Source organism: Neltuma alba, unplaced genomic scaffold (assembly GCF_004799145.2).
Source record: "Neltuma alba isolate B1F8T4 unplaced genomic scaffold, ASM479914v2 tig00002863_pilon, whole genome shotgun sequence".
Classification (NCBI taxonomy): Eukaryota; Viridiplantae; Streptophyta; class Magnoliopsida; order Fabales; family Fabaceae; genus Neltuma; species Neltuma alba.
The window spans coordinates 39,694-65,208 of NW_021633048.1; the positions used below are offsets into that span (position 1 = coordinate 39,694).

Genomic DNA, 25,515 nt, shown 5'->3' on the forward strand with positions numbered 1-25,515 from the left:
GTTTATTCCACATGTTTATCAATTTTTTCCCAAATTAATTCTACTAATATTTTCAGAAGCAGGGAACTAAGTACGATGGAAAAAACATATCTTATTCGCTAATTTAATTAACATCTTCAATTTACTCAAATTAGTTAATTAAGTCTGAGTATAAGACATTAACTTCTCACGATCATAAAACATTAGATCGCGAACACTTGAGGGAAAAATTTATCCAAAGCCTAGATAACTCGTGGAGCGGCTTCCATATAGATTGGTAATGAAATCGGGGCCAAGGATGTAAGCAACTGTTCATATAGTAAAGCAGCTTTCTCACAACAAAACCCAAAATAGTCACAGCCAAAGACTAAGATATTAACATTCCTGCCCCTCCAAATATCAAGGCCAAGTACAATGATTCGTCACATCTACCGCCCTTCAGGAAAAGACTAGACATAGCGCCAGCCCGAAATCATACGCTTTATGGCCAATCAACGGGGACTGCACAAGCACAACCAAGAAAAATAACTAATCAGTCATTGCGCAAATATCCCAATATTAGTTCAATTCCCAGGGCAAAGGAATTAAAATTTGTGGCAATGCAGATATTTTGTTTCCATGGGGCTGCGTGAATTTGAAATTAACGATGTGTTAAACATTGGGTATTTAGCCTCAATGTGGGAACATAAATGGATTTCTTTAACCCAATCTTATTATAATTCTAGGATTTAACCGGCTAAACATGATCATTATGGATCACACTTGGAATGGGCAAAAATTTGACAAACAATGATTGACCACTGTTTACTTCAGTTCGTACACCTGCAGAATACCTGTATGACCGTGAACGAGACCTTGAGGGACTGCGACCATTACCCCTGGGACTCTCTGATCTACTACGTGTATGATCCCTCCTGTCATCAGGACTCCGACCATTCTCCCTTGGAGTTGGGGACCTCCTGTAATCCTTCCTTCCACGAGGCGAAGGAGACCTGGAATAAGATCTTGATCGCTCAGGGGAATAATAATCGTCCTTATCCCTATGATCCCTGTATCAGCAGCAGAAAGACAAAGTGGACAAGATATTGGTGAATAAAAAATTACAAATACAAGACACATAAGAATAAAACAAACCAGAAGCGTCTCATAAATCAGTAAAATATCCAAATATATGCAGTAGTAGCAATAGTAATAGCAGCAACAAACTAGCAATAAGTCATTCATGCGGTCTTTCAAACCGAACTCTGAGCATTTTTCACATATAGATGGACTAATACTTACTTCCTCTTCAAAATTTAACTAAAAATATGACCTTTACCTGCACCTTCCCATATTTCTTCGACAAATACAGATACTTGGATCGAAACAGAGTTATAATGATGTACTGCAAGATCAGCATCTGTAACTTCATAGGTCTCTTTGCCCCAACTTTATAAAATCACAATTATCTTTCTTGCACAATGTCATCATTTCTCTACCAGTATAAACTTTGGCTTCCTTTCTTTGAGGATGATTTTCTTTGGCCAAGTATAAGCTTTATATTCTTTATAAACTGGATGGTATATGCAAAACAAGGTATTAAACTTAATAAAGCCTACTTTAAAATAAATTTATACAAGAGGAAAAGAATTACTCTACATAATCGAACCATTCCTCATGCCATGATTAACCTTCACTAGCACGCTCAATAAGCAAGCCTTACAAACCAAATACCACAATGTTGGGAAAATCCATGCAACTGGTGGAACAGTCAAACATATGGGAATTTCCTATGAGGAGTCTGATAGAAATGCAAGCAAGTAGCACATCACTTTAAGCCTCTTTACTCGTTAATCTTTATTAATCCAGAAGTCTTTAAAGTCTTCTAGTTCAACTTTAATATCTGCATAAAGAAGACAATGGCAGCTATCATTTAAGTCATTGGAACGCATTGCAGGGAAGTCATCATGATCAAAGGATTGGATACGATCCCAACTTCTCATAAAAAGTAAGCAGCAAAGCTGCAAACTATCACTCTGAACCAGCAAGGAGAACGTATAATCATTACTGACAAATTTATTATGGAACCCAGCCTCCTAAAAAAAACCTCTACTACTATGAATGCATCATCAAAACACTAGCATCACAATAGGAAGCAAAGGTTGATAGTCAACTCAAACAAGAGATAAATTTTTCCCAAGGATTGAAAACTATAAAACGAAACAACTATGTATATAAAAGTAGCTGTATTTTGGGTTATTCAGATTAATAAAGAGTTTGGTCAAGTTGAACAAGATAAACGGCTCAAGCTTGGAAGGAGGTAACACAACATCAACATTTACATGCAAACCACATTCATAAACATAGGACTAATTGTAGCTTTTGCCAATGTTAATTGAATTAATTGGCTAAACATTAGAAAATTCATTCAGAAAATATATTGACGGGGAAAACATGATAAGATATATACATGGGGAAAGTAATATATAATTATAATGGATAAAACTCAAACCTTGGGTGATCCCCAGCTGGCGATAGAGACCTTGAGTAGGCTGCAACCAAGATGAGATATTGCAAGAAATCATTAATTTCCATTGCTAGCTTAAAAATGGATAAGTTTGATAAAATTGCCAAAAACTAGAATGTAGTTCACGTGCTTTGCATAGAATCCTAAGTGAATTGCACTATGTATAACTTATGAATAATGCGACCTCCTATAAATTCTATAATATATATAAATATAGATAATTGGTTCTCATAACAAACTCCTTTTTAAGGAAGAAGAAAGTATTAAGGTTACAAGCAATACTTCTTATGTTTATTTCTCATAGCAAGCTTAAACCTCAATAAGTTAAATGTGTTGCATTAAGAAACTAATTTAGACCCTAGGATAAGGGGTTTAAACTAACAACGATATCGGCGGGATCTTGTGGGAGTTCTCCTTCTACCATTTCCTCCATATCGACCACTATAAGTTGAAAAAGAAAACATAAGTCAATAAGAATTAGAGATCCAGTAAAGAGTACAAGTAAAATACCAAAAATGTGAAACGCTTCATAGAACAGACAGTCAACATACCTTATGCGAACATTCGAACGCATTTCTTGAGGAGTTTTCCTATTTTCCTCAGCATACACAATTCTGATCTCACGTCCACCAATAACAGTATGATTAAGTTGTTGCTTTGCCTCAGCAGCATCTTCAGCATACCGGAACTTTACAAAGCCAAAGCCCCGGGGCTCACTACAATACAAATTAAACAAAATTATTCAGTGTTTTAAGAGCATACACATGCAATCAGAGAAAGTGAGTATGAACACACATAGGCGATAAGCTTTCGCTATTGTTTATTTCGGAGGTACAAGTAATTCACATTTCTGACAAACACGCACAAGCTGCAGTAACTATTTCACAACCGGCATGGACTTCTAAATTTTCAAGCGACACAAAACTGAAGATAGACTACAGCTATTGGCAATAATACTTAACCTGTAATAAGTTAAAATGTGCAATAGCAACATAACATAAAATAAAAAATGACCAGCAAATAGCCTCACAACAGCAGAATTCATGCAAAGCAAAAACCAAAAAATATAAATATTGAATGATTTTGTTATACAGAGAAGACAGATTAGTGATCGAGATTTGTTATAATAATTTTAAAAAATGGCACTATTTCTCAGGGATTCTCACACAGTCAAGATGCTTTTTGTGTGCCTTATAACTAAACCACTGGTTTACAAATACAGCATGCGTTACAGTGCAAAGATAAGAACATAGTAAAGCATTTAATAAACGGAGAACAGACATACCCAGTGTAGTAATTCTTAGGAAGATATACATCTTTCACAGGGCCATAGCGCTCAAAGGGGCCTCTAAGATCTTCAGGCCTGCATAGTAGAATAAAAAAAGTTATTTAGGATTTTGTTCAGATATACGGAAGGAAACTATCCACTTATTCCAACCCTTAGCGAAAATATGCTTATAGCAACGGAAGAAACGAGAGTGAGTGACTTGTCAGAGGGCTCGGAGTTGGTAAGTACCGTCTACACACTGGTATTGTCTCTCACATGGGCATTTCAAACGTTTATAGAGGTTCAAAATGAATGCTCCCCACAAAAATGTGCCAAGTATTAGAAAAGGGATCATTTACGAGGAACAAAGTGGCAGCATCATCAACAGGAAAACAGAATAAAATCCAATATACGAGTAAATATAAGGGAGATAAGAAGAAGAACTGACACAGCATCGAGCGGAAGATTACGGACAAGCAAGCCTGAAGGAGCAGGAGAGCGGCGGTCCCTGTAGGACCTGCTTTCACGGTAGCGATCACGAGGTTCATCGTCGTACCGCTTGCGTCCACGTGGCGGGGTTCTGCTTCGCCGACGAGGGCTGTAGCTTCTGCTCCGGCTTCGGTATCTCGCCATTAGCGCAAATTCTGAGCGAACTAGTCTAGGGAGACAGAGAAACCCTACGTGCGCCCGGGGCAAAATAGGATGCAGCCTCTACAAGCAAAATAAGCATAACTTCAGGAAACCGCTCAAATTTATATTAAAATTTATCAGTATGGACGAAATAAATTCGTTCGCGTTAAGACTAAAAGAGTGCTCGTTGAGGGCATATTTAAAATCATACTCATATAAATAACTTTTCAATAATAATTTATTAGACAAATATAGAATGCCCTTACTTTTACAGAGCCCTCCACAAATTACAAAATCTAAAATATATGCGTAGGCCCAGAAAAAAGTAATTGGGCCATTTGGATTTATGTAAAAATTTAGAATTTTAAATATAAAAATCGGATCATTGTCAATATTAATATATATAAAAAATATAAAAAGCTATAAAAAGTTAGATATATATATATGTAGTAACTGGTTTTTTGGCCCAAAAAAATGTAGTAACTGGTTTGAGTGTGAAATCCTCAAAGTCAAATCCAATGCGATAATTAAATTTTAATAATAATAATTTTGCCATCCATAAAATTTAAGTGAGTGGAGTCTAGAAATTAATTAAAAACAAGGCATTATTATAGTAAATTTCTTAATTCCGAATGTGGGACGGACTCCAATTTGACAAGGGCTGTGGCAACCTCTTTATTGGGCCTCCAGTTGGCCCGAAGTGTTGGGCCTGTGACTTGCAACCGCCCTTCCCGGCTGCGCACAAAAAAGAAAGCACGTGCACGAGTTGGTTCAAGTAGTAAGCGGTTTGGTACCGTTTAAGCGAGGTCTCGAGTTCGAGCCTCAATGTATGTAAAAATCCTCGTTGGAAGATTTACCCACCACAGCCATGTGCACAACATGAGTTGGATCCAAATGTAGTCGGAGCAAGGCGCCGGTGAACTGGGTGGACAGCCAAAAAAAAACACGTGGCACCCGCAGGCGTTGACTCACATCATAACGTTAACGTCCCAAAAACAGGCAATAAACAAACACCTAAATAATGATAGGGAGGAAAAAACGATACTATTTCGCGTTCTTCCTTTTCACTCTTTCTCTACTTCCTCGAACGAATTTGTGATAGATTCTAGGGTTTCATTTCGTTTTTCTGACGTCAATTTCTGTCCGCGTGCGAGAGACGTGGTACTTGAGAGTTTAATTGAATATGGAAGGAGCCAGCAATGGAGGTATGTTGTACCATGAGGTGCAAGAGTCGAAGCTCTGTGCGGTGCATTGTGTGAACACCGTGCTCCAGGGGCCTTTCTTCTCAGAATTCGATTTGGCGGCTTTGGCATCCGATCTAGATCACAAGGAGCGTCAGGTGATGGTTGAAGGTGGTGTCTCTTCGGGCGACTTCCTCTCCGAGGAGTCTCATAATGTGTCCTTGGTTGGTGATTTCAGTATCCAGGTTGGTTCGATTTCTTTTTCTTTCTTTTTAATTATTAGTTTGAAAACGGATTTTCCTTCATTCCTTTCCCCCTTTCACGGGACATAACTTTAAATATCGAAAAAACATTTTCGGGTTTAATTTATTTATTCTCGAATTGCATGCAAAAATGGTCATTTCTATATGCGTTATTCGAATGAAATGTCTCTTGTGAAATTCCCAAACTCTCTTCAGTTCTGATGACCTTAAGATTGCAGTTCAGCCATTGTAGACAAATCCTTTTGAGAAATCATTTTTCGTGCACCCTGTTCGGCATGGATGAGCTTTCACAGTGTTGATGAATTGTAGTCTGCTGATTGAATATTTCACTGGACTTATTATTATCGGACCGCGACTTGAAGATAACTACGTCTTCATGTGTAATTGCTTGTTCTAGTCAATTAATAGCAGTAGGATGGTTCGGTGACATGGTTTATCATGAATTATCATTGTGTGCATATATTTGTTATTTGTTACCCCAATAAGTCAATTACTTCATCTCTCGTTTCATCGTAATTGAATTTCAGACTGTGCCCGTGCCATGTTCTGTCAACTGGATTTCAGTAGATAGCCCAATATCATCCATGATTAATCAATGATTAATCTCATGCCAATATTTAAAAAAAAAAAAAAAAGGCTTTCTTTTCGACCTGATTGAGTAAGAAAAAGCATGTGCTTTATATTCAGAAGGGTCCTCTGTGATGTTTCTTTGGGACAGTTTCTAGTTGGTTTTTGTGCTTGCCCCAGTCATATATTAGCATGATCAGTGAAATTATAATCGAATATTGTTGATGCTGAAAATGAGGGGAGTTATTGAAAATTGACCTCTGATCTTCTGCCTTGCACTGTGCTTTTGTATTTTAAAGTTTCTCTATCTATGTAGAATTGTACCTAAACCTGATTCCTCTACTCCCTCTCCACACTGCCCTTCCATCTGGCCTTCCCTTTTTTGGCCTTACCCATTATGTTATTCATTTTTAAACATATTTCCCAGATAGAATAATTAAAACATTTATTAAAGCATAACCTTTTTAGAGATTGTTGAAAAGGATTCTCAAGGTTTATGATTCATTTCCAAGAATAAACATGTTTACTGTTTATATGGATCAGTAGATATTGCTTTCCAAAGCTAGTCATCACCCTCTCTTTCTGTGGTATGATTCATATGTTATATTAGAGGATTCATCTAGTTATTGACTTTTTTCTTGCTATTGTCTATTCATTGTTGGAGTAAAACCACTATCTTTGTCTTATGCTACCAACTGCAGTGTCTTTCTGCAACATTGGGAAATATGATTATCTTTAGTTGGTAAAATACTGATTCTACTCCAAATCTTCATCACTCCTTTCTACGCAGTTCAAGATTTGTCTAATTGTACAATCCCTTTCTTGTAGGTTTTACAGAAGGCCTTGGAAGTGTGGGATCTGCAGGTGATCCCTCTTGACTCTCCAATCGCTGAGCCTGCCCAGATTGATCCTGAAATGGAAAATGCTTTTATTTGTCATCTGCAAGACCATTGGTTTTGTATACGTAAAGTGAATGGGGAGTGGTATAATTTTGATAGTCTCTATGCAGCCCCACAACACCTATCTAAGTTTTACCTTTCAGCCTATCTTGACTCATTGAAAGGCTTTGGATGGAGCATATTCCTGGTGAGAGGAAACTTCCCAAAAGAGTTCCCCATATCCTCATCAGAAGCTTCTAATGGTTTTGGGCAGTGGTTGTCACCTGAAGATGCTGAGAGGATAACTAAATCCTGCAACTTGATGCAGGCTCCACCTCCGAACCAGAAAATTAACGATGGCCAACAACATTCTGATCAGTTTCTTTCATATGATGATGCAGAAGTGCTTTCAGACATGGAGGACGAGGATCTAAGGGCTGCAATAGCAGCTAGCCTGGTGGATTCTTCCTCAGCAGTGACATCTGCCGAAGCCAGTACTCCTTCGAATGATAATCAAAGTAGTCAACAAGTGGTAAATACTGGATCTAGCACCCCTTCAGATGATCGAGGCGACAAAAAAGCTGCAGTGACTGCTGAAGCTTCTGCCCCCCTAAAGGATCAAGGCAACGAACAAGCGGCAGAAACTGTAGCTGGTGCGCAACTAAAGGATCAAAATAATCAAGTTGCTTCCGCGCCAGGAGATACTTCTGGAGGTGAAAACCAAAAAACTCTGTGAGAATGTGCTCTTCTCCAAATTTGTCTTCACCATTGAAGACAATAATTTATGCCAGTTTAGGTGATGGAAACATGCATCATTGGGTTAAAGTCATGGTGCTATGCCCTTAATTTAAAGTGCTTGTTGCTTGAACTGAAAGGAAAACCTTGAAGCATTTCCATCTTATTATAGTAGTTGCCAGGTTTTGACAGTATTAATATGTATATGCGATATTCTTACTGCACAAAAGGTGTGGACTTTTGCATTATTTTTAAAAAAGAAAAAAAAAAAGTGAGGCGTGTACTTCTCAGCTAGGACAAATAGCGGAAGTTCTTCCAGATATAAATATTTTTCTCCATCTCTCTCTTTCCTTGATTTCTTTCTTCCTTTTTAATGTACTAAACGTAGTCTTGTTAGCTTAAGATTCGTGGTGCCGGCTAATAGCGTTTTGTAGTATAGCGGTATGAAAGTGTTTTGTTAGCAGAAGATCACGAGTCGACCTTATTTATAATTTGTAACGTCTATTAATACCTAATGGTTTTTTTTCAAAAAAAAAAAATCGTGGTATTGTATTTGTGCCTAAGAAATGCCAAGAGCCGGGACAGGAACAGCAAGAACGGACCATGCTATTGTACTATTATAATATTATTATTTTTTGGCCAGAATCTCTCTCAAATTATTTCAATTTCATATGCTAGGTACAATTAAAATCATTATTTTAAATTAATAATTAGTAATTATTTTCATCACTGTTATTCTTAGAATAAAATGTCGCATTTTTAGAAAAATAAAACAAAATAAAATATCATCCACAGTTAATTTTTTGACTGAATGTCTAGGCATAATACCCTTTCGGCAAGTCGGTTTAGGCCGGCGCCGGCGTGGCGAATAATACCATTTTTTTTTCCTCCTCTCAAATTCAAAGCTCTTGCTTTTCCGTCGTCTTTATCTCATCTTCATAGATACGTAGACACATAATTAAACAACTTTATTAATCAAATCAGGCCAGGTTAGGTTCTATATGGGGCTATGGGCTAAGAGATGGAAGATATTCTGCAAATTGGTTCCTGAAAATTGACCATGGACCTGCTCTGCCATGGTGAGTAACGCCTTGTGGTTTACGGGAAGTTTTTAGGTCAAAAGTTGCCATCAGTAGAAGATTTTCAATAAATTCTTTGAACAATGACATTATATGTTAAGTTAAACATTATAGTTTAAACATCAATTAGGATCCATTTAATTCTCTTCCATCCTAAATTTTGAACCACTCTCTTGGGAAAAAAAATCTTTTATAAGTTTCCGTAATTCAAAATAACAAGGTCTTGTTCACCAAAAAAATAAAAAGGTCTTGCGAATGTAATTTAAACATCACAGAAACATATATTTTCAAAGGAAATTGATTAACAACAAATTTAACTTGAATGAGGAAACCATTAAAACTGAACATTTCTTCCCATGTGGCTATGCGTAGCTTTTATCATTATTTTGGGGTGGTCAGAAGAGAATGAAAAGCAAGAGCAGCAGTATGCACTTTTAGGCTGGAAACGGAGACCAACAACTGCAGCTTTTTCATCGTCATTCTTGTAATTTATTATTCACTGTATTCAGGGGCCACAAGTTCAACAAAGGGAAACAAGGGAAGCTGAATACAACTATAAAAGCCTCTCGCCATACTTCACAACTTTTCTTTTCACTGTGGATCATCTCAAAGCTGCCTGCTTTTTGGTGAAAGAGATCCCTTACTGGATTCAAGAGTTTCTTCCCCAAATGGGTTCATCTGACACTGATCGATTGTTCAACAGGCAGAGAGCTCTTCATGAAATCCTCGGAGGTGGTCTGGGTAAGTCCAATCCCTTAGTTTTTCTTTGATTTCTCAGCTTTCTTGCTGATTTTTTCAACTTTTAGTCTATGGTTTCTTTCATCCTATATAAAAACTTGCTCTCTTCGTCTCAATGATATTCATGTTTACTCATTTCATTCCATCATTTTATTTCACCAATACTCATTGGAGGAAATGATGATAGAAAGGATTTGAGTGAATAAATAAATCATTGACCTCACCCCTGTTCTTGAACCATCGTCATTCATCAATACAGTTGCAGATATGATACTGTGGAGGCGAAAGAATCTAACTGTGGGGATATTGTTGGTTGCACTAGCTGCTTGGATCGTCTTTGAAAGATCTGGTTATACTCTTTTGTCGCTTGTTTCTAATGTTCTCCTCCTCCTTATAGTCATTCTTTATCTTTGGGCAAGGTCAGCGGCAATTCTCAATAGGTAATACTCTCCGTACTTATTTCTTTGAATGATATACTTGGATCTATCTTACCTTGTGTTCTCTTTTAACCTTGAAGTGTACAATTATTAGACATAACAAGGTAGTGGTATTGGAATGTTCAAATCTTTACAAACTATTGGTTCATCACTCTTAGTTCATTTTTTTATGAACTACAGTCGTTCCTACTCATTCTGGGCTTTTTTTGGGGGACTTATACGGCTATTGAGCTACTCCTTTTAAAGAACAATGCTGGTATAATTTTTGCAGTTGAAGTTTGAGTAGCATGTAAATCATAATTTGTAAATGTACTTGCTTAATTGTACATTATTAGTTATGGCAGTATTGTGAAGAATTGCTAGAAGCCTTAATGCTTTTTGCACAATGGTCATGTATGCCTGATCTTCATGTACATTGAGATTTATTTGCTTATTATTCCTGTTAACCGTATAATCTGGTGTGGGTCTTCAGAGCCGTCTTGTGATTTTCTTAGTTGATTAATGAAGTGTGATATATTGTTCCAGCTACACATTTTAGCCTTGTAAGAGACTTGGGTACCAGAATTTTAAATGTATTGCTGGGTATTTATGGGTGAATCTTCAAGTTATCACCTAATATAGTGGGGAAATTTAGCATTGTCTTCAGGATGATTGTCATTCAGTAGGGTAGAAGATGAAATGTTTTGGTCTTGCCTTATTATTTATTTACAGTTCATCCTGGTATTGTAAAGAATGATAGATACCTTGTTTAAGTCTAAAAACCAAAAGTCCTAAAACTATAGTTGTCCAGTCATAATACATTGTTCCCTGGGGCTAGTTAGCTTGGTGGAATATGCTTTTTCACTTGATAACTACTACCTCCGATCTTTAATATAAGAGCTAGTTTGACATTCAATTTGGTTCTTAATATAAGATCCCAATGTACTTCGTCTCTCATATTTATCTATTTTTTTCAAGGTAGTCCTTATAGTAGTTACACATGTTGAAGGTTTTATCAAATGGTAGTTTAGGGAAGACAATACATATTTATTACAAATAACTAATTTAATTAATTTTCTTAATCTATTCAAATTAGTTATCTAGTTCTTATATTAAATATCAAAGGTAGTATGTAGTTTTGACACTTTATAATACTTAGCTTGTATGGTTCCTAATCCTGCCTTGCCCTGTAGCTTGGATTCATAATGCTTCTTCTTCGTTCGTTCCATGGACAAAAACAAAGCTGCTAACAGAGTTGCTAAAACTTCGTCTCTGACAATGTTTTCCTATGGTTGGGTCTAAAATCTCCCCCATTCTCTTTGGCAGCCACTATATTTGTTCATATATAGTGGTTGATTTTGCTGCTTTGATGTCTCTGTCTGTTTTGCTTGTTGCTGGTTTTTCTCATTTCGGTTAAAATGAAGTTCTGCTTCCCAAAAGATTTTTGTTTTTTCTTTGGTCTTAGGCCACATTTAGCACAAAGGGAAGGAATAGAATGAAATAGGAGTGAAAAACGGTAAGTAGTTGTGATGTGAAATAATACTAATGTGCTTATTTCAAAATAAGTAATGAAAAAGAGATAAGGAATGTTGAGCGACGATAAAGAGAGTAGAATAAGCACTGCATAATTTTTCCCCCTTCCTCTCCCATTCTTTCTCTCTACCTGATACCAGACAAGACATTAAATCTTAATATTTTTCCGTCTATCACCAAATTTATGAAAGCAGTTTACTTTGTTTTTTTCTTTTGACAGACCAGCTCCACCTCTACCACAGCTGCATCTATCAGAGGAAATGGTAAATGAAGTTGCAACTTTCATCCGAACTAATGCAAATTACGTGCTTTCAGTTTCCCAGGATATTGCCCTGGGCAAGGATTCAAGATTGTTCTTGAAAGTAGCTGCATGCCTCTGGGTTATTTCTGTGGTTGGGGGCCTCACTGATTTTCTCACCCTCACATACGCTAGTAAGTCTCCAAGTGTCATTTGACAAGCTAGACTCGGTTTAGTCAGTCACCAGTTCTTAGAAACGAAGTTCCCAACCAGGAGAATGAAAAAAATCTTGGGTGCAGACTTTAGATATTTTCCATCAACTAATAATGTTTTACTGGAGGGTTTAATTACTGATATCTAGAGCACTTTTTACTTAAGTGTTGTTTTTTGGGAAAACTCTTGAGTATGGCCTGTTTATTAAAGATATGTGTATCAAATCAATCTGACGAGTCTATTAAAATCTCTCTCATCAAGGCTATGAAAATGAATCTTTTGTGTTTTTGTTATGTGGCAGGTCTCTTTATTATCCTCACTGTGCCAGCATTTTATGAAAGATATGAAAATTTCATTGACAAATATATCTTGATGGGCTATCGGAAATCAGTCCAATTGTATGTGAAACTAAATGAATATATCAGCAAAGTGCAAAACTGGGTTTTGGAGAAGAAAAAGCTGAGCTGATTTTTCTTGCCATTTTGGCAGCTTCATTCCATTCTTTTCCTATGGTGAGAGCGTAATTGCAGTGTGGAGCATGATGGTGACTACCCAGCACCTAGTTGTAGAGAAGTGATTTTTGAATTTTCCATCTGATAGGTTTTACCGAGAAAAGATATAGGTGAGAGAGCTTGGGACTACCCACAAACAGTTCTGGCAATGTGTTGTTTGTAATTGCAGGTATAGATTTATTCTTGTAATATATTTGCCTCATTCACAACTGAACCTTAATTTTCTCCATGAAGTTGTTTGTAGGGTTGATGGCAATCGTAATGTTGTATGATTTTTTTTGCTTGGCAAATAGAGATGGCATCTTCTTTTGCCAACTTGAAAACGATCTCACTGCTCGTTGCTTTGGACACTAAGACCAAACCTAGGTAGGACAAACTAAAATCAGACGGTTCAAATTCAATATTTCTTAATTTTTATATTTTTTATCATTTGTAGTTTTAATGACAAAGTACAAAATAAAGATAATCTTCTATAATTTTTTTAAAAAATGATTATATTATTTAAAATTTATAAATTAAAAATTTTAAATTTGAATCATTTAGCAATCTAGATCATGATACTTGTCATTGTGATAAGCATTAAAATCAAGTTTTCCAACTTGTTAGATTTATTTTTGAGAAAATCTCAAAAAATCTTTAGATTTCAAAATTCCATATCAGCCTTATTTACTACATTTTAATAACAATTGATAATATTTGAAAATTAAATGATGACATATTGTGGTCATTCCTAATTTGAGATTTTAAAATTTTAAAAGCAGTTTTTTTTCTTTATTTTTTTGGAAATATTAGTATCAAAGTAAAATTATAAATTTATTATGATAACAGGAGAAATTGTGTTATTTAGATCATTAATACAATGATTGTTTTAATTCACTATAATTCGTCCACCCCACTAAAAGAAACTAGACTATTTGGTTGCTACGTGCTTCATAGTTTTAGAAGAATGTTTGGATAAAAATCAAATTATAATTTTAAAAATAATTTTACAATATATGAAGTATTAACGTGAAAAGAGTTCTACCTCAACTTGCATAAAAACACTTTTCAAAAATACTTTTTAACCCCAACCAAACACCCCTAAGTATAATAATATTACTTATATGAGACCACTTTTTAAAAATGATTTTACCCCAACCAAACACCCCCAGGTATAATAATACCATTCCTCGCATCGACCATTACTATGCTAAACCAAAAAGGCCGCATATTTCATTTCACAAAACTCCCCTCATGCTCAACATCACCAGACGAGCTTGAGGGGGTGAAAAGTCACAGGATCTGAGGAGATATTTGTACTAATTTTTACTGGAGATATCTCAGGACAGAACTTACAAACACGAGATTCAAATATAAATGAATCATTTCGCGGCCAGTAGATAATAATTACTATTGATTATGCATAAAATAAAACTTGCAGATTTAAAAATGAATAAAATATTGCATAAACTAAATAATTATATATTGCATATTTCGTTTTTCAGTCTTGAACACAAAATTCATTACCAATGGGCGCATGAACGATTACTAGATAACACCAATAAGAACGAAGGACTCGTGGGCTAGGACTCGTGACCCGGAGCCCACTAGTCCTGACCACCAAAGGTTTCACGATTGTCATGCTGCCAACCATAACCATGTCCATTATGCCCGAACTCACCAGAATAATATTTCTGGTTCAGATGGGACATGGGCGGCAATGGTGGTGGAGGAGGAGGTGGGAGGGGCATGGAATGTGGTGCCAACATTCCTTTAGCGTCTCGTGGATCCATAGCCATACCACTGTGCCCTTGTTCAAAAGGTAGGCCCCCAGCTCCTGCATTCAAGGGCTGGGGATAATTTGCTGGAAAATTAGTGCCAGCTGCAGCACCCGGCGGAAAACCAAGTAAGGAACTCTGGTCTCCACCTCCTTCAGAAGCTGAGTCCTGCCGGCGCATATCATACGGGTTCACATAAAATGGCGGAGCTCCCTCATGTGGCGGGTAAGGAGGATAACCAAATGGCACTGGAGGATTCAACATTGGGTTAGCATTAACTGGCACTGCGAAATTGGGTGTCTGGGACGAATGCATGGGTGGATAATCAGGGAGTGGTGTCTCCGGTGTGACTCCTCGATGCCTGTCTGGAAACTGGGAAGGTTCTTGCAGAGGTCGCTGCATATCAGAACTTTGTTGATAGAAGCCCTGGGGAATACCTCCATTAGAGCCAGACTGGAGATCTGCAGAGTGATTTTGAACTTGACCAAAAGATGGTGGCTTTGGCTGCAGAGTCGGCCTTGAAGGTGGTTGATCTCTTGGTGGTTGTTGACCCGCCTTGTCTTCTCGATCAGGTAGCTGGGAATTTGAACCAGGAGAGAAAACAGGCCTTTGGGGAGCTCGAGCAGAAGCATCTGACATTGCAGATTGCCGAACACTATTTGTCTCTGACTCATTTCCATCTTCTTTATCTACATTGGGCCGGAGAAGGTCAGCATGTACATCTTGGATATGCATTTCAAATTCTGACTTCTTCAAGAAAGACTTGAAACAGTGAGGAGCTGCACAGATGAATATTCCTTCTAACATTTTGATTGTCTGAATTTTCTGGATTCGTTCATCACACCTGTGTTCCAAGGAAGATGAAAGTAATCCACCGATTACATCCCGTCAACTTCTATCTACAGAATTACAATAGAAGCTATGGAAAAGTAAAATAGTAAATAGTAAAACGAACGAAGAAACAAATCACCACTAGAATATGCACATTTTAATATTTCTAGTCTCTATTTTTGCAACTAGTGAAGGTAATAAGTTTTGATCATGCTGTCTGAAATAATAATTTATAATATATTAGACATCACATCGGTTTTTGTCCAAGACTGAATAAAATTCTTTGTCAGACATCCAAAATCCTTTCTTCCCTCCTGCTCAGTGTAACCCCCTTTAAAACAGAACATCTCTCAAGCTGAGCAAAACTTCAAGTTGGCATAATGTGTCAATTTCAAGCTTGAAAGGGAATCAGTTAGGTCGGAAAATAAGACATCAGGCCACCTAAATTAGCAACTTACCATACATAAGACACCAGAGCAAAATCCAATATCAATCCAAAGAAGGGGTCAAAAAAGAAACAAAAAGGGCAGAATTGGCAGATGCTCACTGCTTTACTCTAGGAAGAACAGAAGATAAGAAAGATCCTTACAGGTAGCATATTGAATCGCTCCTAGCACAATCAAGACAGAAGGCATGCTCACAAGGGCTCTGCAAAACCACAAGCCCGTTAGTTTACATAAAACCCACATCAAGTGACAAAATGATTTAAGAAAAACAAGTCATATCAATTCGTGCCATATCAACCAAATTTCATTGCAAAAGTAGAAATCGTCAAAGAGTTATCTTAAAAAACTCAACAAAATAAATACCAAGGTTTGGAACAGGAATATGTTGTTTCAATGATATTAAGCTTGTATATTCCATAAACAGGTAAGTACAGAAGAGAATACAGTTAAATAGTTTTGCATGAAATTTTCCGTTGTAGGATTACAACAAAATAAGCACATGAATGAGAACCAAGCTACAACTCAAAACACAGAATTGAAGTATTTTATACAAGTTTTCCATTCAGATTACTAATGAAGGAGATTTATATTTAAAATAGCAATTTTCCATAGAGTTTATGGATCACTCAAATGACTGGTCCATTTCTGATATGCCTTTTTCAGATATTTTTAAGGGTAAATTGGGCACAAGTAAGAATGAATTGTTCAGGGAAACATAAAGAAGTCTGACAAAGAGAAAGACAGAAGCCCAATAAAAACATTGGAAGAGGACGAAATATTTCAATGGTTACCAGCCGTCCATAGATTGCAATTGGGAAGTCACAACGAACACAGAAGTGGACACAATCACCACATTGGCGGCGAGATCTACGTCCAAGAGTCTTCACCAGTGAAGTAGCAGTTGCTGAACCTATGCCCTTCGCTACAGGAAGATCAGCAAGAACAAGATGATCGGGACAAGTAACTGTAACAGTCTCGACAGGCGAGGGTTTCACCCCTGCTAAACCTTCAGAAGCGGGAACCTTGCTAAGCCGAATCTGAAGCATGGTGGACCAAAAACTTCCCTGAACTCTCAAACTCCTTTAAATCAAACAATCAGCAATTCAGTACTTCAAATTGTATTTATGACCACGGCAACAGATGCTCCCTACTATAAATAAAGCAGAAGGAAACACAGAATAAAAATAAGTAATGGAGACAAGAAAATGAGTGACCATTTATGCTCAGGCACTAATCATTAATCAAACAACAACAAGAAGAACAAAAGCCTTATCCCACCAAGTGCGGTTGGCTACATGTGCTCTGTCCAAGACAAATTCTTCTAATGTTAAAAATAACGATAACAACTTAATCACTATTTAAGAATCAATTTAACAAAAACTTACAGAAGGATTACACTATTAAGGACCAAATATACTTCCTCCGGTCCTAAATATAGGACCTGAGGAATTTATTTTGGTCCTCATCATCCACCCAAAGAGTTTCCCTCGAAACCCAAATTAAACAGAGAGCAAATCAATAAAAGCAAAGCAATGAAATATCAACGTCAGAGACGTATAGGAAATCATAACGCAGATGCATTTGAGCACCACTCCAGAATAAAACCGAAGATGAACGAGAACAACTCTTAACTGTAAAAATTTAAAATTTTAGGTCATGAGAACTAGAAAACAAGCCGATGAAGCGTTAATTTTTCGGATTGCAGATTGAAGAATAAGAGTTGAAGCCCTAGCATAAAAGGGGAGCGATAAATTTTCAGAATTGCAGATTGGACGGTAAGAGTTGAAGAAACTAACTAGGAGCACAGTGAGAGGCACAGCGGCTTCACCCACGAGCTTGAAGTCTCAGCTTTTTCATTGCAAAGCCATTCGGTCACCGTGGGGCAAAGCTTTCCGCCTGCGAATGCCCGCCGAAGTCCGGTGATTTCATATGTTCTCGTTGTTATATTTTTAACTGAATTTATTATATTTTCATTTAAAAAAATATATGTTATATTTTGTTTATTGCAATAAAATTATAATGTGTTTATAAATTTTGAAGAGAAAATAAATCAGGGAATATAATTGCTAAAAAAAACGTATATACTTAAAGTGTTTCTTTCTAATTAAATCAAGATATGTGAATATTTTTATATATTATTTATTTTATAATAAATTTCTGTTAGTAATATCATTAAAATTTTAAAATCCACTTATTTTGATTTAATTGGGTTTTTTTGTTAAAGATACAAGAGAGCAGGCTCGAATCCACATACACACACCCAACACACATCACACCACTTGGGCAAGAGGCCAGTGGTTAATTGGGTTTTTTTTTATATAACAAAAGCATCAACACAAACTAAATACTCGTAGAAACTCTACTATCAGAATAAATATTAATTGTTGCTGAAGTAATTGAATAAATGTATATTAAATATATAAGATTAAATACACAAGTGTTCTCTGTTGCTAAAATGATTCTTTTGTGTTTATTTGCCAAAAAAAATTAATATATTTCTTGATAACAATCATTTATCATGCTAACTGAAAAATATAATAATAAAAATATAAAAATGTACATAAATGTAATAAGATTAAGTGTATTGTTCATATAATTTTATTGTAAATTTTTTAAAAAAGTTTTTTTTTTGGGGGGCTCTACAACCTTTTTAAACGTTGTTCTTCAAAGTATAACAATATAATCTTTTCTTCGTACAACTATGTATCATTCATTATTATATTTGTATATTCTTAAGTCTAATTAAAATCATCACTAAAACGCAGCTGACAACCTCTCAGACGTAAAACGTGGGGCAAGATGAAGCAAGCTTCAACAAGCAATAAATCTGACTGGGAGCTGTATAGCCATATTGAACAGCCTATCAATACTGTTGTTTTTGTTCAACGATATCCCCTATTTCAGAAAATGAGGGGAAGAGGATATATTATTTTCTCAACAGATTGCATTGCATTTGCAGACAATGCCCAGTAATCGTCCTACTGGTATTTGCATGAACTCAGGATGACTCTATACTTCTGACGACCTTTTTAGCCTGTCATGAGAGGAGCGTATGAGTCAGCATGCAAGCATGTAAAATATAATGCTAAATAATTCCATAACCAGAACTAAGATTACCCGACAGCAATATTGAATAACTAGTTGAAATAAGTCCATCAACACCACAGTTAGAATGATAACCGAAGTGAAATTTATTAATCAATTGAAAAACATCATCATATCGTGTGTCCTTTCCTCTTAATAGGCTAAGTATGCGCCCTACCTGTTCTAAGGTTAGAAACATGATCACATTCCAGGATCCCAGCCGTCCAAAATTTGGGATGAACCCCTTATAGAAGGCAAAAGGTCCCTGCACAACAATAGATTCCATAACCTATATCAGATCAGATTAATGATATCCAAATACACAATAACAAGGCTGGTCCTTGAGTAACGAAATACAAAGCTTGTGCATATGGCTAAATGCTGTCAGGCATTGTCTTATGGATTGACATATAGAAGGTGTTTATCACAAAAGCAAAGCGGGACCAACTTCACGGTGCTCAAAAAAAGAGGAACGTTGTATCTGTAAAAGGCAAGTCATACGTCGTTCTTCAAAGTTTTCACGAAACAATCAAGAGTGCTCTTGTAAGTAGAATCTCCCATCATCCTGGATTTAACCTGCATATGCACCAAAAGGAATATGAATTACTGGACTAATAGGGTTCCACAAGCACAAGGCTCTTGAATTTTTATCAACCAAATGAGGAAAGAATGAAAAAGGGAAACTTTGTGGCAAGTCCGCAAAATGAGAATTTGGATTCAATGGGAGATGGTAAAAATCCATTTTATCCAACTATTTGAAAGTCAGTTCACCTTAGATGTCCATTCCTTTATTTTGTTTGTTGCATGTCCAGAAGGTTTCTAAGTGATATCTAGCTAATTTTTCTTTCTCTAAATTTTGCAGCCATTTTTATCTAATCATAAAAGATTTACTTAATAAATATTTTTAATAAATATGCAATTAAAACTCAAAATACAGAGACTCTTATTGCCTCTTGTTGAACCCAAATCCTAAAATAGACATCAGAAATATCACCCAGAGACAAGCAATACTTATTAAGCTCCAAAAATAGCTAAAATTTATAATTAGAGTTAACAAATCAGCAATAAATATTCATGGGTGGAAATGATAAATTACCACATCAACTGGAGAGCCAATACAGACAGCGAAAAACCCTGCCCCTAGACCAGCAAGGAGATGAGTTACAACATTGTCGGTAAAACCTGGGATTTTCAAAATGCTCTGCAGCAAAGTCAGTCTAATCAGATATAGAAATATGTTAAAAATAAGAAGGGATGAAACATAAAAAGAAGAGTTTGATCCAAAAAAGCAAAATGATTCAACTATCTTTTTCATCACCTGTTTCACTTGATCATAGCTGGCTAGTTCAGCAGCGTTGATGATAGCATTTCTTGCTATATTGGGGCCAATCCCTGTCCAAAGAGCTCCAACTCCTTCCTGTGTGTTGTATATCGGTTTATGAACTACAAAGGAATCATCAGTGATATCAAGTTATAACCACACACCTGTCTCACAATCGTAGAATACGCATTCAGTGATCCAGAGTAGCGCCTTGGTACACCAGGAGGTAATTTTCCTTCAGCCTGAAGTCGAACTTTCACAAGATCAGTTGGATTAGCTATGGTAATTCCCACAGCACCTGTTCATGTGGCAAATGAAAAGGGAAAGAGAACTCAATTAGGGTTATTGGCACGATAAAAATGTCCATTCCTGCCAACAGAAGAGAAATTCTTGTATACTCTTAAAATGCAACACCATTCGTTTTCACTTCAATAAAAAGAGTTCAAATCAAACAAAATGAAACTCATTTGCTAATAAAATATTAGATAATACTGTACGAAGCTCACTCTATTATCTATCCAAATTACTACATAAACAGAGCATTTTGTTTGATGTAATTTTTTCCATTGAAGATGACCCTCTCAGAATACTTACAATTCCTTGCCAAGAAAGAAAGGAAAAGAAAAAATGACGAGCATGCGTATTCTTGACAAGAGAATGCCAGCAATTCAAAGATAAGCAAACAAATTCGTTTATATTCCCATAGAACCTAGAATTGGGCCTTACCAGTTGTAAGGGCAGCAAGAATTTTCTTTGATAATGGAACATCTCCAACAAAGTCACTTCCCACGTAGAAATTCTTAACCTTTAAAAAAAAAAAAAAAATCCCTCGTGGACAATCAGATGCCATAAACAAACATGAACAATAATTCATTTTAGCACCAGAAATTCAGAACTCACAGGCTCATATAACCCAATTCTTAACCCTCCAAACAAACACTGACGATGTAGTCCTGGCACAATGCCCTTCCACAGTGCTGAAGCACCTTCTTCCCTTGCAATGGTCGCAACTGTCCCAAGCAAGCCCTTATATTTAGGTAAGGTCACTGCGTCACCAGCTATAGCTTGTTTTTGAAGCTGGAGCCTAACTTTGGCGGTGTCTAAAGGGATAGTGCATGCCTATTTTAAATTTTATAAAATACCTTAATAAATTTGAGCAACAGGATTCTGAATGAACAACAGAAGTACAAATGAGAGCAACATCAATCTCCACAGAAAAGCACTATGGACAATTTCCGCATATTTTATCAAGGAAAGTGCTGCATAGACCTTTGTAATACTATGCAAGAGGAAATAACTGTTTCATTTAGCCTTGACAAACAAACAGCCACAGGAAGTTGAGTACGAGTTTATATTGTAGCATTTCTAATTCGAATCTTCTAAGATCAAAGTGTCTTTGAAGTGGAATAGACGATGATACAAAAGAGCGAGAATGTTTATGAGATTCACTTCGTATATTTCACCCAATCTCTCTTTTCTTTCTCTCTCTCACAGCAGAAGAGCTTATAACTTTGGAAAATCCAAATCTGTTGAAGTACTGAACATGGTTGGACCTTTCCATATTTGGATGAATTATGAATTTGAAATAGCTGAAAATGTGAATGAATTTTATGAGACAGTGTAGGAAAAAGTAACACACAAAAGTTGGATCACTGAGCAACTGGAAATTTACGGAGCAAACAAGAAGGGAGTGGCATTAGCATTTAGAACCATACACTTATCATTCACACAATTGCTACAAAAAATAAACAAATAAAAAGAAGCGATGGATTTAGCAGGCGATCATCACGAAGCTTCCCAGAAAAAGGAGCGTCCAGGCAGCAGATACTCAAGAAAGAGCAATAGCCATGAAAAATTGAACTACCTCGGCGAAACATGCTGCGAAAGCACTGCTGACGAAGGTGCCGGCGAAGGAGATATTTGATTTGGACTTGCCATCAGCCACCATGGCTTCTCAGAGTTGAGAACTGATAAGGTTACAGGGCGATGAGTACTAAAGTGGCGAGAAAAACAAAGAAGGAATCAAAACCAAGAGGAAGAATGGAACATATTCTCCATAGACATTATTGAGAGAGAGCACAAGACGAAAGAAAAATGACTTCAGACTAAGAAGGCAATTAACATGATGACGAAAAAACAAAGGGGGTTTTGGCGCAAATTGGCATCTCTCGCGAAATGATTTGAGTCAAAACCGAAGGCTGCGCAATGGGGGTCCCTCCCTCTGGCGGCCTGGCCCATTTTTAAATATATGAAGCTCGTGGCCTGCGTATGAATTTGGCATTTCACCGTCTGAGTAGTCAGTGAGACGGTGGGCCTATCATAATTATATTAGGGGGCATTAATAACGGATTTTATTTTTGATAGAGATCAGAATAAATATTAAAAAAAATACTTTTCAGTAAGTCGAACCTAATTTGTTTATCATATTTACTTCATACAACATATAAGTTATACTTAATAATGATAATGGTTAGATAATATTTATGGGAAATTAAATATTTTTTAAAATTATACCATTTCAGCTGCCCCATTAGCTCTTTTTTTTTTTTTTTGAGTGATTAGGAAAAAAAAAGGTGATGGGACAAAAGGATTTGGAATTGAGAAGCCCCCTTGAAAGGAGCGCGAAGAAAAAGGGATGGTGAGAAGTAGGAACGCATTTTCCCTTGCGTCCACTTCCTTGAGTCCTTTGAAAGCAAACCTGGTCATTAGAGAAATGACTTGGCGTCTTACGTGTCAACAATTTAAAGGTGCAAATTAAATCACTCATCAATGCTGAGAGGCTTGTGATTTACCTTCAATGCTAGGTATAAAAGTCAGGCAAGAGATTGCTGGTCAAAAAAAAAGTCAGGCAAGAGATTTATTTTGATCCCTCAAAAAATAAAATAATACAAATTTTTATTAAATTATAGAGATAAATATTTTGAATGAAAAAAAATTTTGAGAAACTAAAATATATGATATAAGAAGGACCAAAACTAAAATGAAGACAAATTTAATAAACCAAAAATTATACTCCTCTGGTCCTTAATAGAAGACTTATTTAACTAATTTGATTAGATTAAGAAAGTTAGGTAAGTTGATTAATTAAAAAAAATATGACATAGTTTTTCTAAAATACCATAATCATCTTTCCTAATATCCTCTCTTCCTTACTTGATTATAGTTGAGAGAATACTCATAAGGGTAATTTAGGAAAAATTGATAAATATGAGAAACAAGTCTTATATTTAAAACCAAACTTAACTTAACAATTAGGCCCTATATTAAGAACTAAAAAAGTATTAACTTTAGACCTCAATTCATTTTACCTCTTAAATTTATAATATTTTGCTCAAAACATGTCTATTATACATGTTGAGGAGTCTTCCAAACAAGAAATAATTGCAATGCATATGATTAAATAGAATAATTTAGAGAAATCAAGACACATTTGTTATAAATAACTAACTTAACTAATTTTCTAAATATTCACAAATTAATTATTTAGCTCTTATATTAAGGCTCGAAAGCATTAGTTAAAGTTCATATCCTCTAATCCGCGGCTTCAAATAATGATGGCTTGTGGTGGGTCAACAGTATTATTTTAAAATAACAAATGGTTTATTTAAAATAGTTTATGCAAAAAAAAATTATTGTAATTTACGAAACATGAGATAAGTATGTGAAAAGAATTGTTTTGACTTACACGAACATGCTTAAAGGTGCTTATAGTCCACAACTCCAAGCAAGTCCAAGGCCTATTTAAACAAATGAAGATGGTTTTTGATGATTGGCATGCTAAAGGAGCTGAGTGGCACAATAACCATGGAGAATTAGAGACTTATAGGCAACTTCCTTCAGCAACAGAACAACCTTGAGAAGCGGATCATAGAAAACACACTGCATATTCTTTAGATGATGAAATTACGTAGGGAATGTGGGTTAGTGATATTCAACAAGGGTTTTGTGAGGCTTCTATCCAAAACACGCAAATATCTGAAGATTAGCACTTTGTTTAAGAGACAACCAAGTAATAGGTAGTGAAATAGTTGTCTCTCCCAAATTGAGGCTACTCATGTTGTTACTTTCAGTTTTTGCTTTTACTTTTTAAGTAAGATTCAGCTTAGCATTTGCAGTATTATTTTCAGGTTTATTTTCTCAAGTAGCTTAATTAAGTTCACTTGCCAAGGCATTAACATGTGAAGTCTCATGTAGTTCTTTCATGGTCTTATGATCAGGCTTTATAGCTCAGGAATTTTATTCTAGTAGCTTTTCAACAGATACAACATGACACAATATGTTAGAGCCATCATTAGAATGCAGGATTTTAATAAGACTTGACTTGTCTAATAGCCTTATAAATTCAAATGTTTAATCGTGAGGCTTTTGAGTTTTGTCTTCCTTTGTACTTTTTTTGGGGGGGGGTGTGGGGGAGGCAAATGACATTAATTACAATTAAAACCATTTAAGAACCTTATCAAAATATTAATTATATTTAAGGATTATAAGTTTTGTAATTTTCAGAAAAAGATCAAGGTCTTTGGTTGGAATTTAAAAAATAGAAGTTGTTTTTCTTCAATACTCATTTGTTTTTATTTTGTAATATTTATCTTTAATATCTCCAATACTTAAGAATGATATTTTAATAGTGAATTTAAGTATAATGATTTTAACAAGAAATTGAAATTTTGAAGTAATCATCCGCTTTTTAATATAAAACCTATTTAACTAATTTGATTAGATTAAAAAAGTTAAGTAGGTTAGTTAATTATAAAAAATATGACATATTTTTTCTAAAATATCATAATCATTTTTCTTGATATTTTTTCTCTTTCACTTACTTGATTATGATTTACGCAGTATCAATAGGAGTAATTTGAAAAAAATTAATAACTATGAGAAATAGGCGTTATATTTAAGATCAAAATTTACTTAACAATTAGGTTTTATAGTAAGGACCATATGATTATCTAACCAAGCTGTATGTTTTGCATAGATAAGCACATCACTTCATCCATCTATATCCAGATAAATACCAAATTCAAATTTTATTTGAAAGTGTAAAAAAACTACAATATTGTTTTAGTCTTTCACGCGCCTTGGTAACCAATTTTAGATGGATTGGCATGAATCATATTTATTCAACATTATGATCGCATATAACTGTGTAAAAAAATTACATATAATTAATATATTATATTTCTCACCCCAAAAAAAAAAAAGTTGTCATGGCACCAAGGCAAATTGGTTTTATGGTGGTATCAAGGTTGATGAAATATTTATTGATCGACATTCATGTGAACCCAAACATTACACAAGGCAAATTGGTCGTCCAAACTGTGATTTCCCACCTTAGTTCCTC

At 35.7% G+C, this 25,515-nt stretch overlaps 5 protein-coding genes and 1 long non-coding RNA gene across 8 annotated transcripts; 3 read left to right on the forward strand and 3 right to left on the reverse strand.

Annotated features, from left to right (window-relative positions):
* Nucleotides 1-99: 99 nt before the first annotated feature.
* LOC114739663 (serine/arginine-rich SC35-like splicing factor SCL28) lies at nt 100-4,462 on the reverse strand. The gene is made up of 7 exons (XM_028927747.1): nt 4,201-4,462; nt 3,771-3,848; nt 3,037-3,201; nt 2,868-2,926; nt 2,471-2,510; nt 813-1,028; nt 100-480 (listed from the first exon to the last, which is right to left on the reverse strand). The coding sequence occupies exons 1-7, from the start codon at nt 4,383-4,385 to the stop codon at nt 471-473; spliced, it is 753 nt and encodes a 250-aa protein (XP_028783580.1). The 5' UTR covers nt 4,386-4,462; the 3' UTR covers nt 100-470.
* LOC114739666 (uncharacterized) lies at nt 3,777-24,859 on the forward strand. Its single transcript, XR_003739622.1, has 3 exons — nt 3,777-3,855; nt 17,685-17,688; nt 24,848-24,859. It is a non-coding gene; the product is annotated as an uncharacterized LOC114739666 (long non-coding RNA).
* LOC114739661 (ataxin-3 homolog) lies at nt 5,423-8,344 on the forward strand. Its single transcript, XM_028927745.1, has 2 exons — nt 5,423-5,808; nt 7,222-8,344. The coding sequence occupies exons 1-2, from the start codon at nt 5,566-5,568 to the stop codon at nt 8,005-8,007; spliced, it is 1,029 nt and encodes a 342-aa protein (XP_028783578.1). The 5' UTR covers nt 5,423-5,565; the 3' UTR covers nt 8,008-8,344.
* LOC114739665 (reticulon-like protein B12) lies at nt 9,515-13,061 on the forward strand. Its single transcript, XM_028927748.1, has 4 exons — nt 9,515-9,826; nt 10,083-10,263; nt 11,993-12,204; nt 12,525-13,061. The coding sequence occupies exons 1-4, from the start codon at nt 9,754-9,756 to the stop codon at nt 12,689-12,691; spliced, it is 633 nt and encodes a 210-aa protein (XP_028783581.1). The 5' UTR covers nt 9,515-9,753; the 3' UTR covers nt 12,692-13,061.
* On the reverse strand, nt 14,157-17,672 carry LOC114739660 (E3 ubiquitin-protein ligase HAKAI homolog). Of its 3 annotated transcripts, none has more exons than XM_028927744.1 (4): nt 17,566-17,672; nt 16,561-16,849; nt 15,913-15,971; nt 14,157-15,336 (listed from the first exon to the last, which is right to left on the reverse strand). In XM_028927744.1, the coding sequence occupies exons 2-4, from the start codon at nt 16,813-16,815 to the stop codon at nt 14,322-14,324; spliced, it is 1,329 nt and encodes a 442-aa protein (XP_028783577.1). In that variant the 5' UTR covers nt 16,816-16,849; nt 17,566-17,672; the 3' UTR covers nt 14,157-14,321. The 3 variants fall into 3 exon arrangements, with proteins under 3 accessions (XP_028783577.1, XP_028783576.1, XP_028783575.1); XM_028927743.1 differs by having other exon boundaries at nt 16,561-16,916; XM_028927742.1 differs by having other exon boundaries at nt 16,561-16,919.
* On the reverse strand, nt 18,491-22,128 carry LOC114739662 (mitochondrial uncoupling protein 1). The gene is made up of 9 exons (XM_028927746.1): nt 22,039-22,128; nt 21,075-21,293; nt 20,901-20,979; nt 20,339-20,472; nt 20,172-20,270; nt 19,950-20,054; nt 19,355-19,429; nt 19,032-19,118; nt 18,491-18,803 (listed from the first exon to the last, which is right to left on the reverse strand). The coding sequence occupies exons 1-9, from the start codon at nt 22,120-22,122 to the stop codon at nt 18,768-18,770; spliced, it is 918 nt and encodes a 305-aa protein (XP_028783579.1). The 5' UTR covers nt 22,123-22,128; the 3' UTR covers nt 18,491-18,767.
* Nucleotides 24,860-25,515: the final 656 nt, after the last annotated feature.